This window comes from Rhipicephalus microplus, chromosome 2 (genome assembly GCF_043290135.1).
Source record: "Rhipicephalus microplus isolate Deutch F79 chromosome 2, USDA_Rmic, whole genome shotgun sequence".
NCBI classification, from domain to species: domain Eukaryota; kingdom Metazoa; phylum Arthropoda; class Arachnida; order Ixodida; family Ixodidae; genus Rhipicephalus; species Rhipicephalus microplus.
This window is the reverse complement of record NC_134701.1, coordinates 250,687,268-250,704,990: the sequence shown is the minus strand read 5'-3', so window position 1 is coordinate 250,704,990 and position 17,723 is coordinate 250,687,268. Positions and strand designations below refer to the sequence as shown.

At 45.0% G+C, this 17,723-nt stretch overlaps 1 protein-coding gene across 2 annotated transcripts in view; it reads right to left on the bottom strand.

Moving 5' to 3' along the window:
- Positions 1 to 7,147: 7,147 nt before the first annotated feature.
- LOC119170145 (uncharacterized) overlaps positions 7,148 to 17,723 on the bottom strand; it is a 33,017-nt gene continuing 22,441 nt past the window's right edge. The window contains exons 6-7 of one of the 2 annotated variants that reach the window (XM_075879302.1): positions 13,540 to 13,719; positions 7,149 to 9,657 (exon numbers count right to left, since the gene is read on the bottom strand). In XM_075879302.1, the coding sequence (XP_075735417.1) occupies positions 8,373 to 9,657; positions 13,540 to 13,719 (1,465 nt within the window). In that variant the 3' untranslated portion in view covers positions 7,149 to 8,372. Of the gene's footprint in view, positions 9,658 to 13,539; positions 13,720 to 17,723 lie in introns of both variants that reach the window. The other variant, XM_075879307.1, reaches the window with a different exon arrangement.

The following is a 17,723-nucleotide window of genomic DNA, read 5'->3' as shown; positions in this document are numbered from 1 at the left end:
GTACAAAGAAAGGCGGTTATAGGCCGCGCTATTCGAACATATGTGACGGGCATTATTGACACGTCTTGTATAGGTTCGCCCGTCTTATCGAATAAAAGTTCGTCAATCTACTTACTTGGAAGGGAAGGAGATCCGTGTCATATATGCGTAATAGACAACGTCATACACTTCGAACTAAAATGTCTTGCTTTTGTTTTTAATTAGCTTATTTTATGAAACACGAGCTCCGAGATTCGCAGTTCACAGATTGTCCCTTGGCTATTGAAAGACGCGATCTAAATAGTGCTTTTTACTAGTTGTTTGAAGATATTAGTGCGACGAGTGTCCAGAAGGTTCTTTTTTGTTGTTGTTGTTTTTCGACCTTACTATACGACATCGTCCACCAGCAGAACCTGATGAAACGATGCAAGGAAACTACCGCGATGTTTTATAATATTACAAGAAGTGTAAACACCTGGCGCCATAATACAGATTATGTCTATAAGAACATGTCGTAGTGCACCAACTTCAAGTACGGAAATCACCTGCGCGGAACTCCGCTACATGTGATCTACCCTGGAACATATGAAAGAGAGCGCGAATTCAAGTTACCGACAACTTTACCACGTGGTCTGGGAATGTAGCAATAATTCACGAACGAAGCCTATTCAATCCCGAACAGAGGACCAGAGGGAGGCACAGCTGACATGCCCAAGTCTCGAGAGTCAGATACAGCTGGCATACAGAGCTATAAGATCAAACTCACGCCTGTCATATTTACTCGAATGTAATATGGTATCTTTTTTATTCAGACTTATGTTACCCAAAGTCGACACATGTTACTCAAAGTCGACATGTGAGTTACAATAAAATACTAAAATAACTTCTTTTTTTTCTTCCTGCACTTACAGAAAAGTCACCCCTCACTTTACAATCATGGTCTCGTTACAAGCGAGTAAATATAAATATGGTACTCATAATGGCGAGGCTCCTCAACTCCAGCAGTAAACATCGTGGTCAGAAAAATAGCCTAATTATTTCCCCTCGCTTTGACATGTCACGCGGGGTACGTAGGACCAACTAGCCATTTCTTTAGTGAATGCCTATAGGGCAACACCACAATACAATGAAAGGACACGCACTTACATTTAATTAAGCAGTGCAGCGCGACGCAAGACCAAAAAACACCCACACACACAAACGCACACTTTCTTCTCAAACACGTGCATCAACTGGCAAGGAAAACTGTCGACTGTTTTTTTTTTTAAGTTGAAGAGGACGCACGTTTTAGGTATAGGTTTTCTGACTTGCAGCTTTGTCGAGACAGTTCATGCGCTATGGTGGATAACTTCCTTCTCTTAAATCATCCTGTTTTTCTCTGGCGTTCTTCTCGGGTCACGCTTTACGTATATACACAGAATCAACTCTCACGCGCTCAAACAGCTATGCATCTTAAAATTAGACCCTTTTGACCAATTGCATATAATTATGACCGCGCATACACTTCACCACACACATTACTTCTTCCGGTTTGCGGCATTCGAATGGGGCTGATAAAAACCGGCTGGCGGAAGTCGCTGACGTTTATCTGGCAGCAGCGATGAACGTGACCTTTGAAGCGACGGCGCAACATAAAAGTAGTGAATTAAATAATCGCTGGGGTTTAACGTCCCTAAACCACCATATATGATTATGAGAGACGCCGTAGTGGAAGGGTCCGAAAATTTTAAACACAGAGTTCTTTAACGTGCACCCAAATCTGAGCTCACGGGCCTACAGCATTTTCACCTCCATCGAAAATGCGGCCGCCGCCACTGCCAGGATTGGATCCCGCAACCTGCGGGCCAGCAGCCGGCCGCTTTAGCCACTGTAGACCTCCACGGCGGATTAAATAAAGTTACGGCAGCGTTGCACTAGTGATGCCAAGCCTCAAGCAACACTTTATAATGACCCAACACTTCATAATAACCTGGTACTTCGGCCTCTGTACATCTCAAACCGTGTTGATCATCGCAATAAGGTAGGAATCGCATCATGGCACACTAAGTTTTTCTTTCAGTAATTTATTCCCCGCACATCTCATGATTGGAACCAACCTTCCCTCGAATGTCACAACCATCACTGACTTCAAACTTTTTCACGAAACATTAGCCAAAATTATATAACCAGAAAAATGTGTTACCTTTACTTATTGCTTCTGTTTATTTTTATACTTTCGAAATAACTATTTTTGTATATTCTGCAGAAATGTTGATATTATCAGTCTTTTATTGTATTGTTTTATTTGTATTTATTGTACTGTTTTATTTGTATTTTTTCATGTATTTACCCACTCCCCTCTTCAATGCCTTTTGGCCCTGAGGGTATTATAAATAAATAAATAAGTGCGGAACCAGGCATGCCTTTGTTTTTCTTCGGTTTTCTCTTGCCTTACTCTTTGTTATGTTTTTCCATTTTTCTGTCTTTTTTCCCTTTATTCATATTTATTTCTAATTTCTTCTAACTGTTCCCTTTCTTCCTCTTTTGTTTTATTTCTTGCATTCTTTTATTTTTATTTTATACGAGGTTTTGTCTTTCATTACCAATTGATTAATTGATATGTGCGTTTTAACGCCTCAAAACCACCTTACGATTACGAAAGACGCCGTATTGGAGGACCCCGGAAATTTTGATCACCTGGGGTTGTTTAACGTGCACCCAAGTCTGAGCACACGGGCCTACAACATTTCCGCCTCCATCGGAAATGCAGCCGCCGCAGCCGGGATTCGATCCCGCGACCTGCGGGTCAGCAGCCGAGTATCTTAGCCAGTAGACCACCGCGGCGGGGCCTTCCATTACCAAGGGATGACCTAATACGACAGCCTGGGAGCCTAAACTCCTTCGAACTTAATGGCTAGCAGTTAAGGCCCTTGAAGAACATCAGCCAAAAGGGATCTCCTGGTAGAGAGAGCGCGTTCAGTATGCCGGAGATGGACATGATACAAGTGCTTTCGCCTTCGTTACGCCAAGCGACCACTACAGATTGAGACAGCATACCCGTTACAGTGGTCTAGTGGCTCGGCTGCTGACCCGCAGGTTGCAGGATCGCAACCGGGCCACGGCGGCAGCATTTTCGATGGAGGCGAAAATGCCTGAGGCCCCCATGTGCTTACAGATTTAGGTGCACGTTAAAGAACCTCATGTGGTCGAAATTTCAGGAGCCCTCCACTACGGCGTCTCTCATTATCATATATGGTGGTTTTGGGACGTTAAACTCCAATAATTATTATCATTAATACGACAGCGTACAACAGCCCGGACCCTTAAAGCACCCCGCACTTAAAAAAAAGCAGGGCTCGTATGTGACAGGTTTAATGAGTGCGGGGAATAAACTCGAACACGCGTGAATACGAAAGGTGACAAGAAAAAAAAAAGCAAAATGTTCTCGTTCATGCCCATGCGATAGTGTGGGTAGCTTTCTTCTTTAGCTTTAAGAAATGAAAAAAAAAAGGATGACACTGCTAGCCGGGGCCAGTCAAACGAAAAATAATTCTTAAGATGAAGCAAAACATTTTCTCAAAATAATGGTGCATGATAAAAGCACCGAATATTGTGCTAAATATTACGAAACTTCCCAGGTCTCATTGCTCTCAAAATGTTCCATGAAATCTGCGAAGCTGTAACGGTTGTCTTTCCTATGCATAGGCTATACCGGCTCCTTTAGAAGCTGTCTGACAGACAGCGTGAAGACGCACTGTGGACTCAACCTCCGTAAAATTCAAAGTTAGTTTTATATCAAAAATTGTTCGTAATATAGAAGAAAGGACGAGATCAACGTCAACCTATTCCAAGGATCGAGTTGAATCATTAAGATAACGATGGTCGTTTTCCGACAGGCATTGCATGGAAAACCTACAAGAGACCACTATGAAGAGCCGAATTCACAAAGCTTCCTCTTCTCTTTCGTAAATGCGTTCTCCCATTAGTCAACCGGCTTTGCTAAGTATGTCCCGCATCGTAATTGGCTGAAATATTCTCTTACGAAAAAAAGTGTTGGCGTAAGACGTTTTTACAGCATAGGGATCAAAATTTATATTCGCATACTCCTATTTTTCAGCAGTTCCATTCCAGAAGCTGTAAAATATGCTGCGCATATATATATATATATATATATATATATATATTTGATCTTTGTAAGTTGCGTAGTGTATTCGAAACAATGCCCCCAATTCCGGAAGCTAAAAAGCTCGAAGATCGCACGATGCATGACGCAGTGGCCTTTACAGTACTTACTATTATCTTGTTGCTTGTGGCTGTGAACATACTCATTACGCAGTTGGTTTGAGCCCAAACTGAAGAGCGTGCGTCAAGTACCGCAAGGCATACCTGAAACACGTTGTTCAACTCCTGCTTGGCTCAAATAGCACCCGATTGCTAAAACACCATCATATATGATCACGCCATATCTCTATGATGCACCGAGCATTAGCAAAGTGCCTTATATATGTAGCTCGCTACATTTCTGGCCCCTTCAGTCATTGCCCAGAGCAAACTTTCATTCAACGTAATTGGCTTGACCCTCGCTGTTCGGCAAACATGGCCGTCTTCTCAGAAAGGTTGGCGCACGATCGGTCGTCTCAATATTTTCTCTCGCAAAGGTGGGCTGTCCCACTAAGATTATATATATATATATATATATATATATATATATATATATATATATATATATATATATATATATATATATATATATATATATATATATATATATATATATATATATATATATATATATATATATATATATATATATATTATATATGCTATAGAAATAAGCGCAGGCATGACCCGCGAACGTGACCAGAAGAGCCGCCCTCCACAAACGCTGATACACTGACCAGTAGAAAGCGAAGTGACATGCAAGTCAAGCACAATTGCGCCACGTGTAACTATTGAAATGGGTAAAAAAAGTAGCAACTGGTAACGATAACAGAGAGAGCACTGATCCATCTCACAAGCGATCACCATCTCTTCGACCGTTTTACGAGCGAATTAAAGATTCGCCCGAGAATGGTTAAGCACGCAGCTTGAACGGACAACTAAAGTGAAACATTACATCAGTTTATGTAGCTGAATTAGTTTTTCAAAGCTCTGCTGCCTTTAATTTTGTGATCATGAGTTCATTACTAGAAAAGTCAATACACTTTCATGTCTGAACATCGTGCCGAAACTTCGCATGTGAGCGTCAGTGAGACACCACGAATTTCAGTCTCTTGCGTATTCGTCACCGTCGGCTGAATGAAATTCTCTGAAACTTGCTATGGCACAACACCGGGCCTCCTAGGATACAATGCAAGCAAACTTTAGCCACAGACGGTTACGTAGGCCCTCGCAGACGCCGCCAAAATCTTTGACGTCGTGACGAGCTGGTGCTCGAACATTAAGGAGGCGTCGCCACCTTTTTTTGCGCGTCTTGTCGCAATAAGCAAGTTACCTTTGTACTGTTAAGTACCCCGTTATAGTTATAGAACAGACAACGACTGTTCGAAGACGACGAATACGGTCGGTATCATAAGCCTCGCAGAAACTTGCCACGTAGGCCTTGATTAAACACGTAAATCTCCCATCTCATCCACCTCTCTGAAGAGCTTAAACTATTAACCGATCGCACCCGTCACAGGAGAGAAAGTCAGCAAATAGCAAACATCCTGTCCTTATCTTTTCATTTGCATTGTAAGGCCTCACAGAAACCTGCCATGTAGCCTTGTAACCACGTAACCCTCCCATCTAACTCCTTCTCTAAACAAACCATTAACCGATCAAAGTACGAAGAACCCCTACTACTAGAGAACACGCTAGCATGTAAAAAAAAAACAGCCCTTGTTATTGTTTTTAGAGTCTGTTCAAGGTCACTCGCTCAATTCCATCGTTTTTTTTTTTAGAAAACGTGACTCTTTCCGAGAATACTCGCCACGAATTCAAATGCGACTTTTTCTTTGGTGAAAACCCGTACGCGACGAGTGTCGCTGGTATTCAAACGAGCACTTTAGCCTTTTCGTTTTGCCTTGATTCACACGAGCCGTTTTCAAGGGCTCGCCCCTCAGCCTAACAGGCATGCGGAATCGCAGGGCCAAGAGCGATGAAAGGAAAATTAGAAAACGCATAAAAGCGCATCACTGATGACTAACAAGCCCTCTGTGCACGCCTCGACGCGTCCCTGAAATTAAGCGAGGGGAATCAACCCCCGAGCAAATAATTAACGCTCATGGCTACAGCAACCGTAGAGCTAAAGAACTCATCGTGACGAATTTTTTTTTTTCGCCACTACTCAACTTTTCCGCAATGACATGTTTTACCTGCGAGTCCCTTTAACGACTGACTGAGCGGGCGCCAGCAATGCGCGAGGTTCAAAGAAGCCGGAAGTATCGCCGCCAGTATCGTCACCAACAATCTACTACCGCCGAGCCTGTATCGTTCGACGAGTTTTTCATTTCTACCAGAGAGCCCAGTTTCAGTGCAAACGTTTTTAGCGCAATAGCGTTAAAAAGTTCGTTTCCCAAAAATTCCGGCGTCGGCACCATTGGTTGCGAGCGAAAAATCATCATGCGTGACCAAAAATTCAAGGACGATGCAAATACAATAGATAATAGAAAAAAAAAACATAGGTCAGAGAGGGGATCGAGCCCTGGTAGTTTGCGTGGCAAGCGCATATTTCTCCCCTACACAGCTACTCGAGATAACAGTGAAAACAACTTCCTCTGCTTGGAAATGCAGTGAAAGTAACTTTCATGCTTTACACACATGCGCGTCCTGCATACATGCTTCACGATACAACTTGATATATTGCAGTAATAATGCGTGGTACAAGCGCCCATTGCAAGCGGGCATCAGAACATGTGATCACCGAAATGACTTCGTAGTTTAAAGTCGGTCATCCACTACAAAAAGCACGCACGCTACTGCGCCTGTTCTTCCACGAAGTGGGTGCATAGCAAGTTCGAGAGGGTTTCACGCACGAAATGTTTGGAGTACGCACTAGAAACAGTTTATCGCTAGCGCGTTCAACTCTGAATTCTTTCATGCGCAGAACTGCCATTTTTGGTGGGAAACAGCGTTTTATTGAAAAAAGGGCGAAATCTTGTGCATAAAATGATTTTCTCACAAGAAATCAAAAGCTCGCGATTTCAGTTCAAAAAATATGAAGTGGTCACCTGAGGTGACCACCATACAGTAGGGGTCTACTGGTCACTTTCAGTGAAAGTACAGCTCTTCATTTTTATACTTCTCAGCGTTAGCTACTTATACAACGTGCTTTCATATACGATTAGCACCATAGAAACAGCACATACTTATTATTTGAATAAAAATATATCGGGTACATCACCTTGCGCGCCTTGAAGATGATGGCAGCCGAAAAAAAGCAAACGTAACATGACACATGGGCCCGAACGAAGTATTGCCATCTCAGTCAGATTGTCAAATGTTTTAAAATATGCGCCATTTAAAATCCGACAAGCGGGGCTAACGTGTTTCAAAAAGGAAAAAAAAATGAAGAAAAGGTGGTTACCTGGCATGACCATTGTGCTTGAAAGAGTTGAAGTAGAAGCTTTAAGGTCCCCTAATTTTGAAACCGACAATCGCAGAGCTATAGCTTTGATGATACGACGTCAAGGTAAACCTTGCAATTCACCTGACCGCAGCAAAAAAACACTATTGCCGGGTGGATACAGATATAAGCATCTGATTTCCTACGTTACAGATCAAACTCCCCAAACAACGATTACGTCTAACTGTCCAGTTTGATGTGATCGGCCTTCCAGCCTGAATAATAGAGGACGCCATCCACAGAGCCTTTTAAAAATCGAATAAAGAAACGTATACCAGGTGCACCGCTTTTAAGCAAGTTGCAATGGGAAATCAATGTGAGTAGGAACAATGCCACGGACAACTAAGTTTCATTCGAATGTTCCAGGGAAATCCAATTCGTACATATCAAATTTGCATAAGTGCATAGATTATACAAAAACAACGTAATTACCCAGTGGATCTCGTGATGACTGGCTTATTTATTTGTCTAAAGGTCGTTGTCTCTAAACTTTCGCAAAAACGACTAAGCATAGCCAAGAAAAAAAAAACACTACGGTGAGTTAATGACGATGTACTAGACGTACCAGGCCTTAAAACACCCGCATCCGCCTCCTTAAAGCTAGGACTATCTGTCCTGATACGCGATTAAGGTTCGTTTTTCTTCTACAATAGGAGGTCCGCAACATCTGTCAGCTGCTACCTCACTTTCGAGAAGCACAAGACGTGTGGCTGTACACTTGGCGTCGGATTTGGGTTGAGTCTCTCAAGGAGATGCGGAGGCAGCAGAAGGCTTCCTCGATGCTGCTGGCGACTGCTGGACTGATTGCTCACGGAATTTTTTCCGCCGGGTCTTGGAGGCAGCCAGAAGGCGACCCGGAGAAAGAGCCAGGAGCCGTGGTTGCAGGCTTGGAAGTCGGGTTATCCGAAACGGATGACTTCCTGGACACTGTTGGAGACTGCTTCTTTGACGGTGATTCTCCAAAAGAGCCACGTGGCGCACGTGCGTCTGGTGCATTCTCAGGAGGGGAGCCAGAAAAGGATGCGCCCTGAGCTTCCGTTGGAGATTGAAACGGGCTACCTGGGGAGGAGTTCTTCCGAGACGTTGCTAAAGACTGTTTGGCCGACAGTTCGCGAGGAGTCTCCCAGGGCGTTTTCACAGCGTCCTGAGCACGGCTACAAGACGGGCCCGGAAGAGAGGGGTCTTGCGGCTCAGCTGGAGACTTGCCAGCTTTTTTTACTGCATTGGGGCACTTGACAGAGCTCTCATCGAGGTCGAGCACCATCTCCGAGCTGCCGTAAGAGAAGGTTGCGGCGGAGCCTTTAGTAGATGCACGTGGAGCTGAGTCGAAGTCTTCTTCCGTAGTCGGACTCTGCAGACGGCCCCCAGAAGTGGCAAGGCCTGCGGAGGCGCCTTCAACACTGCCACGGACGACGTCTGCAGAAGGGACCAAAACGGAGTTGTGTACATGACCTTCGACGCCCTCTTTTGCGGGGATTTCGGGTTTGTTTGGGGGATTAGAATTGGCACGCGCTTTGTTCGCGATGGGCTCTGATGGCGTAGATGTGAGTACGTGCACTGCGGGCGAGCCGACGGAAGCGCCAGGAGCGTTTGGCGTCCGACCCTGTTGGGCGTCGTCGTATAGCTCTGGCTGGCCCGGAGTGTTGTTCCTCGGCGTCAGTTGCCTTTCCACGTACGGAACCAGAGCCGTTTTCGAAGAAGTCGACACCGAAGAACCCGACAGGGTTTGGGTCACGGAGCCGAGCACACCTCTCGCCGATCTTTCTTCCGGCAGCCTCGTGGATTCCGAAACGGTTTCTACGAGAGGTTCCCGCCCGAACGTGGAGTCGCGGCGTGACGAGCTGCGCGAGCTGCCTCGTTGCGGAGAGCCGAACCGTGGACTGCTACGCGGCGACGATGCGCTGCTGCGTCGATGCCTGGCGAGTCTCGCAGCGGCGGCGGCGTCTGCAGCCCGAGCGGCCGCGATAGCCATGGCTACGGCATCCTGGTTCGGCGCCGCCGGTATCGGTGGCGGCACAGCGACGGGAGCATTGTTTCCCGGCGCGTGTCCCAACTGGACGCGGACGCTCACCGTGATGCCACTTGTGTAGAACCTGTGAGCGGCGAAGGCAAAGTGTGCTTTGCTCTATATGGAATCATAAGCAATCGCCAATAGACCCTTTCGAAAATTCAGTCTGGTAACAGGCTCTTCCGCCATATCTTGTTCACTCTTGCGAGCTGGCGGGCTGTGTGTCCCAGGGACGCCGATCGTTCCCTGCAACGCACGCGGACACCGCTTGCGTTCCTGCAGAACGTCGTTTGCACGGTACGCCAATGAGCGTCCATTGGGTGAACAAAGCATGGCGGAAAAAAATGTGTTTTCGGTTTCGTTCGGTAGGCGGCGCTTTATTTTGAAACGAGTCACTGATGTCACATAGGATGTACTGATGTCACATAGGATGTATGATAAGTCAGGTTGAATGCACATAGATGAAGGTGGCTCCAGAAGTCTGGGTGGTGATGACAAACGTATCAAGCTAAGTTTTGGAAGAGCAGGGAAATTGGGAAGGAGACAAGATGAGCAACTACAAGAAAATTTTTATTCAGAAAGGCAAATAGAATCAACTACTAAACAAATTGAGAAAGTAATCACCGAGGATAATAAACTGTGTGGACATACATGAATCTAACTAGACTGTTCGAGCTAGAGCTTGCTAAGGCACGTGACAAGTCACCCCAGAAAAGAAGACACAAACACAAGAGTTGGCGGGATGAGGAAATTAAGAGAGCCATATCAAAACTTTAGGAAGCCTCCAAGGAATGCAGACATGCAAAGCAGCGGGGTGAACCGATAGATGGTGTTGAAAGAAAATATGAAATCTTTCTAAGCTGTAGAAGGGATGCATCTCTTCTGGTCAATGAAAAGATTAGAAGAAAGGGAGCTCAGTGGCTGGCAGAAGTACATAAAAGAGATAGAAAGGCAGCTGCAAAATTTTAGAACCATCTAAACTCCCTAAGAAAGGAGACGAGCCTAGAGGAGAGGTTTATAACTACAGTTCAAGGTGCTAGGCTAGAAGGAGACGAAGCTATTGAGTATATAAGAACAAGGGCGAAAGAAAAATTTCAACAAAGAAGTGCTTTATGCACCACAATAGACAAGCATGAATCAAGTGGCGCAATGGCTCCATTTTCACAACGAGAATGGGAAAGGGCTGAGAAGAGGGTTCCTAGTAGTACATCAACAGGCCCAGGTGGCATTCCAATTATGCTGATGAAGACATTAGGTCCAAAGTCTAAGCAGGCTTTGAGAGAGACAGTGAGCAAAATAATAATCGATGGTGAAGTCCCCGATGAATGGAAACTTAGCAGGATGAGCATGATCTATAAAAAAAAGGGGGACAAAGCTGACATGAACAACTACCGTCCTATAACAGGGACATCAGTGGTCTACAGGCTGGCGATGCAGATTATAAAGGAAAGACTACAGGCATGGATAGAGGATGAGGGGGTGCTGGGGAAACTGCATAATGGGTTTCGGAAACACAGGAGGTTGGAAGACAGTCTGTCCCCACTGACGCAGTGCATCGAAATAGCAGAAAAGGAACATGCACAAGCCCTTATGGCTAGCATTTTTGGATATGAAGGGAGCGTACGATAGCGTGGTTCAAGAGGACTTGTGGGGAATACTGGACACACTAGGTGTGGAAGATGGAGTCACTAATCTTTTAAAGGATATCTATAAAAGTAACAAGGTAGTTATAAAGTAGGAAAAACAGGTATCCAAGCCTGCAGAGGTAAAACAGGGGCTTAGACAGGGGTGTCCTCTGTCACTCTTGTTATTCATGAAGTATCTACAAGGATTAGAGGCCAAATTAAAGGAAGTGGACTGGGCTTCAACCTCTTTTTTGTCAAACAAGGAAAACTTATTGATCAGGCACTACCAGCATTAATCTACGCAGATGATATAGTGCTAATGGCCAACAACAAGGAAGATTTGCAGAGATTGATGGACATCTGCGGTAAGGAGAGAGATGGGTTAGATTTCAGATTCAGTAATAAAAAATCAGCAGTCATGATTTTTAATGATAATGAAGGCAGTGAGCTTAGATTACAAGAGGTCACGCTAGAGATAACAGATAAATACAAATATCTGGGCGTATGGATAAGCAATGGGACCGAGTACCTAAGGCAACACGAAATATACGTGACGACTAAATGTAACAAGAATGCAACGGTGATGAAAACAGGGCACTGTGGAATTACAATAGGTATGTTGTTGAGAGAGGAATATGGAAAGGGGTCATGGTTCCTGGTCTGACGTTCGGAAATGCGGTCTTGTGCATGAGATCAGAAGTTCAAGCAAAATTAGAAATTAAGCAACGTGGAATAGGTAGGCTAGCTTTAGGAGCTCACGGGCATACACAAAATCAGAGAGTACAAGGTGATATGGGATGGACATGATTTGAGGGCAGGGAAGCTAGCAGCAAGATAAAATTTGAAAAGCGATTAAGAGAAATGGGGGAGGAGCGTTGGGCTAGGAAGGTATTCAGCTACTTGTACCTGAAGAATGTCGATACAAAATGGAAGAAGCAAACCAGAAAATTGACTGGTAAATACTTAGGAAACAACAGGGGGCCAAACCATAAAGAAGTATCGGTTAAGAAGAAGGTGAAGGAAGCTGAGACCAATATGTGGAGAATTGGCACAATTAAGAAGTCTGCACTAGAGATCTATCGAACTTTCAAGCAGGAAATTACCAAGGAAAGAATCTATGATAATACTCGGGGTAGTTATCTACTGTTTGAGGCCAGGACAGGAGTATTGCGAACCAAGACATATCGAACCAAATACGAAGGGGTAGACACGGTATGCAGTGCGTCTGGAGGGGAAGAAGAAACTGCCGAACACTTGATAATGCTCTGTAAAGGGCTTCACCCTATTGTTGAGGATGATGGCGCAGAGTTTTTCAAAGAACTTGGGTTTAGGGACAAGGAGGGCAAAATAGACGTTAAGCGGGTAGAATTAACTAGAAGGAGGTTATCTGATTGGTGGCTAAAGTCAAGGCACGAGTGAAAATTAAACCCTCCACTGCAAAGTACGAATCCCCAACCTCACTATTTAAAAGAAAAAAATAATTCTAGTTTTTGGTTCACTAAGTATTGCGGCTTGGTGGCGTGAGCCACCACCCGATTAAAAGGGTACAGCCATATCAATCAATCCATCCAGTGCCTCGATGCTCGCTCCTCCGCAGCGGGCGCGCGCATAGAATCACCCCAAAAAGGGTCTATTGCGTTATTAGCCACACCCAGAGCGAGAACGGTCGTGTAAGCGCTGTAAATTGATATTTACAAATGTTCTCATTCCGTCTTGAACTCATTAAACCTGCGAACAAAACGGCTACGCCAGTTACCATTCATGCTTCATCCAGTTACCATTCTAACAGGCCAAAAGTGAAACCTGCCTTGCGTGTTTGAACGTGGCATTGGGTCTGATTCTTTGAGCGAAGTTTTTGCCTCGTCTCAGAACACAGCCGCATTGCCACTACTTCAACCACTCAAGTGGCTATTTTCTTTTATTTACTTATTGCGAAATTCATATTAATAGTAATGTTTGAACATTCTGAATGAACATTTCCACTACTCGGCCTGTTGACTTGAGACAAGCGACGAAAAAGTGTTTCCTATAGGAAAACCATACAGCAGTGAGAGCATGTCGGCAAACTCCTTCACGACTCGATTCGCGAAGAATCACTGAGCCTCAAATCAGGCCGTGAGTGTGAGTGAGTACGGTTGAGTAATATTTTGGTGAGTTTTGAGTCCTATAGCGAGTAGCGTTGAGGAAATTTCGGGTATAGTATTAGTCCGAGCTAGTCATAAACACAAATTTGTTGTTTTTTTTTGTTTTTTCGCCGACCTATGCTCTGTAGACTCTACGTACACCCCTGCTCCGTTCGTGCCTGAATCGGAGCATTGGCGAAGCGTATGGTCGACACGCACCACACGATGCCGGTGTGGAAGATGAAGCAGGTCCAGTAGTAGGCGTCGGTGCGCGCTTGCCTCTTCTGCGCCGTCCACAAGTAGTGCACGAGCTTCCACGTGCACAGCAGCATGTGGAAGAAGTGAAATTGCATGTCGCCGAAGAAAATGGCCGCGTCCGACGCCAGGGACGAGCGGGGCCTGCAACAATGGTACGCGCCGAGTGTGTGCTCTCGCGCTGTATCTCGAGGAACGAATCCATGACGTTAGATAAGGTGCTTTGACGTAACACGCTAAACTATACCAAAAAAAAAAAAACAATAGGCACCTTTACGAGTGCTGGCACTCAATTCACGAAACTTTTTTTCGTAAGTGCGCTTTCGCATTAATAATAATATACGGGTTTTTACGTGACAAAAACGACGAGATGGTTATGAGAGACGCCGTATTTAGTGGAGGGCTCCGGAAATTTCGAGAATCTGGTGTTTTTTAACGAGCACTGACATGGCACATTACACGGGTCTCCAACATTTCGACTCCATCGAAATGCGAACGCCACGGCTGGGATGGAACCCGCAAACTTCGGGACAACAGCCGAGCACCGTGGTCACAATTCCACCTAGGCAGAATGCGCTTTCCTATTGGTCATTCGGCTTTGCTAACTTTATATGTCCCGCATCCTGATTGGCTGAAATGTTATCTTACGAAAATGCAGTTATGCGGAGCGGAGGGCGACCTCTGAAAAGCGTATTGGAAGATACAGTACATAGCGTTGTCTTTTATTCGCCTACGTCCTACATACACTTTCGCAACTTTTGTATTTACCAATAGTTTACGAAAAACGTAACCATGTGGTGGGTTAGTATAGTACTTCAACGAAACGATATGATGACACGCTTAAAACACGTGGACGAAAGAGAAAGATAACCCACATGTTTGTTCATCTTTCGCCGTCTACGAATATTAGCGCACTTCAATCTTCGTGACGCTAAACCAACTCGTTCGACTCACGGTGTGTTGACCAGGAAGGTTGACACGCAAAAAAAAAAATAGTTCTGCGAGCACGGTATCTTGAATATGCCATTCTATGTATCTATCAGAGTTGAGATAGGCGCGTTGGCTCATTCATTTGACATGTTGTCGAATTATTATTTGGTTTGAATGTACCTCAGTCGTGTTTGGACGGGAGAATGCGGCATTTATCAGGCACTCCGTAGTGCCCAACGAATAAATGACAGAGGAATATAGCTTACTTTTGAATTCCGACTAACTACACGCTGAGAACGTCTCTGCAGGATACGAGGACCTTTAGCTATAGACGTTACAGATGCGCGCTGAGCCAAAGTACAGCGAGGCCATAGCTATTCTTTTCGAGCGTCTGGGTCGTTAAATATTATTCAATAAATGTTATAGAGGGCACGATTATATATGCACATATTTATGCGCACGTAATTTTCTTGCATTTGCGAATGTCAAATAAAGAAGGAAGGATATTCGGTCATTCCAGCGATGCAGGCGGCGCCATGTAGCCGCGCTCCAAAGCTGTCACACGGTGATAAAACTGCGACGCAGTTCAGTTTCTCAGTAGTCATAAACCAATGAACGCTTCTTCACGCTCTGCGACGCTGACGTAAACGCTCACGACCATAGAGTTTCTCAAAATTAACTAGAGGGCACTCTGGCGCTGCAATCATTCAGGGACCATGGGAATGATGGGTAGTACACACATTTGCCTAGTCTTCGTACTTGCGGGCAGCGAATCGTACTTGCGGCTTCGTTTATTGCTGTGTTTCGATTTTGTTTTGAAAGAAAGATTCAACCCTTTTGAACTTCGTGACCCAATTTGGAAAGGCAATTCAAAAAAAAAAAAATAGGGCGATGAAGCGCAATTGCTGAACATTTGCTGAATTTTGTTTCGTGAGAAAACAGCTTCAAGCCACACGAACACACATTGAGCCAAAAGCAGGCCAGAAGTATGAAGTTTAGACAAATGTGTGTACTATCTATCATTCCCATGCTCGCTGAAGCGCCGCGTGTTGCAGCTCCCATATACACTAGCGCCAGAGTTCCCTCTAGTGTATATTAAGAAAATCGATGCTCACGACACCACCGTCTCGTCCGCCATTTTGACCTTCCGCTGGGCCGCCTATAGTCGCTGGAATGGCCGAATGAGACAGGGATCATAAGCTTGATCATGAGCTCACATGAGTATGGGTCAGGAATCATATGAGCCGCCTTCCTGATGTGACTCAGCAGCGCAAGCTGACAATTCTGTGAAGCATTCAGGTTTTCCGCGGGACGGATTTTTTACTCTTCTATAGTAAAGTACCAAGTACCCTAAATCGCTAAACACTTTTTCTAAAGACACATTCTGTGAAGCACCTTTCGCTATCGCGTTATAATCGATTTCAATGCAAGAGCAATCGACTGCATTCTTCATCTATCGAAACCTCTACCACTGCCTGAACATATGCCCCGCCGCGGTGGTCTAGTGGCTAAGGTACTCGGCTGCTGACCCGCAGGGCGCGGGTTCGAATCCCGGCTGCGGCGGCTGCATTTCCGATGGAGGCGGAAATGTTGTAGACCCGTGTGCTCAGATTTGGGTGCACGTGAAAGAACCCCAGGTGGTCTAAATTTCCGGAGCCCTCCACTACGGCGTCTCTCATAATCATATAGTGGTTTTGGGACGTTAAACCCCACATATCAATCAATCAATCTGCCTGAACATATGCCTTGCTTCAACTGTAACTTGTGGCTCCGAAGCCAAACCACGCATACGAATCAGTCCAGACGTTCAACGCTATCACTGAACGGCTACGCAATGTTATTGCATGAAAATTATGGGCATGGTTACATGGATTAGCCTAGTCTTCGTATTTGCGGAGCTCGAATCGCACTTGTGGCTTCGTTTTTTTTTTTTGCTGTGTTTAGGTTTTGTTTCTAATGAAAGAACAAATCATTTTGAACTTCGTGAGCTTATTTTTAATGGTGCACTCCTAAAAGATGAAGGTGGTGAAGCAAGGTTGCCGAACATTTGCCGATTTTCGTTTCATGACAAAGCATCTTCCAGCCACGCGAAGTCAGAAGGGACGTAAAGTACGAAGAGGGCACGTACTACCCATGGATGGATAATTTTCATGCTCGCTAATCTGCGATGCGTTCCAGCTCCCATAGACACAGGCGCAAGAGTTCCCTCCAGTGTATGCATGTGTGTCCCTGGTAACTATCGCCAGAGTTTGAAAATAAGCCGGCACACGCGATTACGACGCGGCCAAATGAATGTTGCTAACCGTCGCCGGACGGAGCTAGACAGATTATTTTTTGTGTTCTCAAATATTGTTTAATTAGATGTTTAATTAACTAACTTTTCAAGAAACGAAGATAGATAAAAAATTCAATGAGAAAGTTGTAGATCGGTTTGCATAACATCCGATAAGACAGTTTTGAACTTTATATCTGTTAAGTATTAGTATTTTTCAGCTAATTACAAATGCCCTCGAAATACAAAAAATACCACGTGACAAACCCGCTCGTGCGCCAGTGCGCGCAATGATTCTAGTGCACCCTAGCGTTCCGCGTACGAACGACCATAGCACTTGCCCCACTCTGCTGTCTCGACAGGGCCGCAACGATGGTGGTGGCTTTACGATGAACACCTTTTGCTATCGGCCACAAAAATGATAACCGCTGTGACTTCTTATCGCTGACGTGAACCGGTGCGAGGGAAGCATGTCGTTCGTACGCGCAACGTTATAGAGCACTGGAATCATCATGCGCACTGACGTGCGAGCGGTTTGTCACGTGGTATTTTTTGTACTTGCCGGACATTTGTAATTAGCAAAAAACACTAATACTTAACAGATATAAAGTTCAAAACTATCTATTTGTACGTTTTGCAAACCAATGTACAACTTTCTCATTGAAATTGTTTATCCATCTTCGTTGCTTCAAAAGTTAGTTATTTAACAGATCTAATTAAACAGCCCCGCCGCGGTGGTCTAGTGGCTAAGGCACTCGGCTGCTGACCCGCAGGTCGCGGGTTCGAATCCCGGCTGCGGCGGCTGCATTTCCTATGGAGGCGGAAATGTTGTAGGCCCGTGTGCTCAGATTTGGGTGCACGTTAAAGAACCCCAGCTGGTCGAAATTTCTGGAGCCCTCCACTACGGCGTCTCTCATAATCATATGGTGGTTTTGGGACGTTAAAC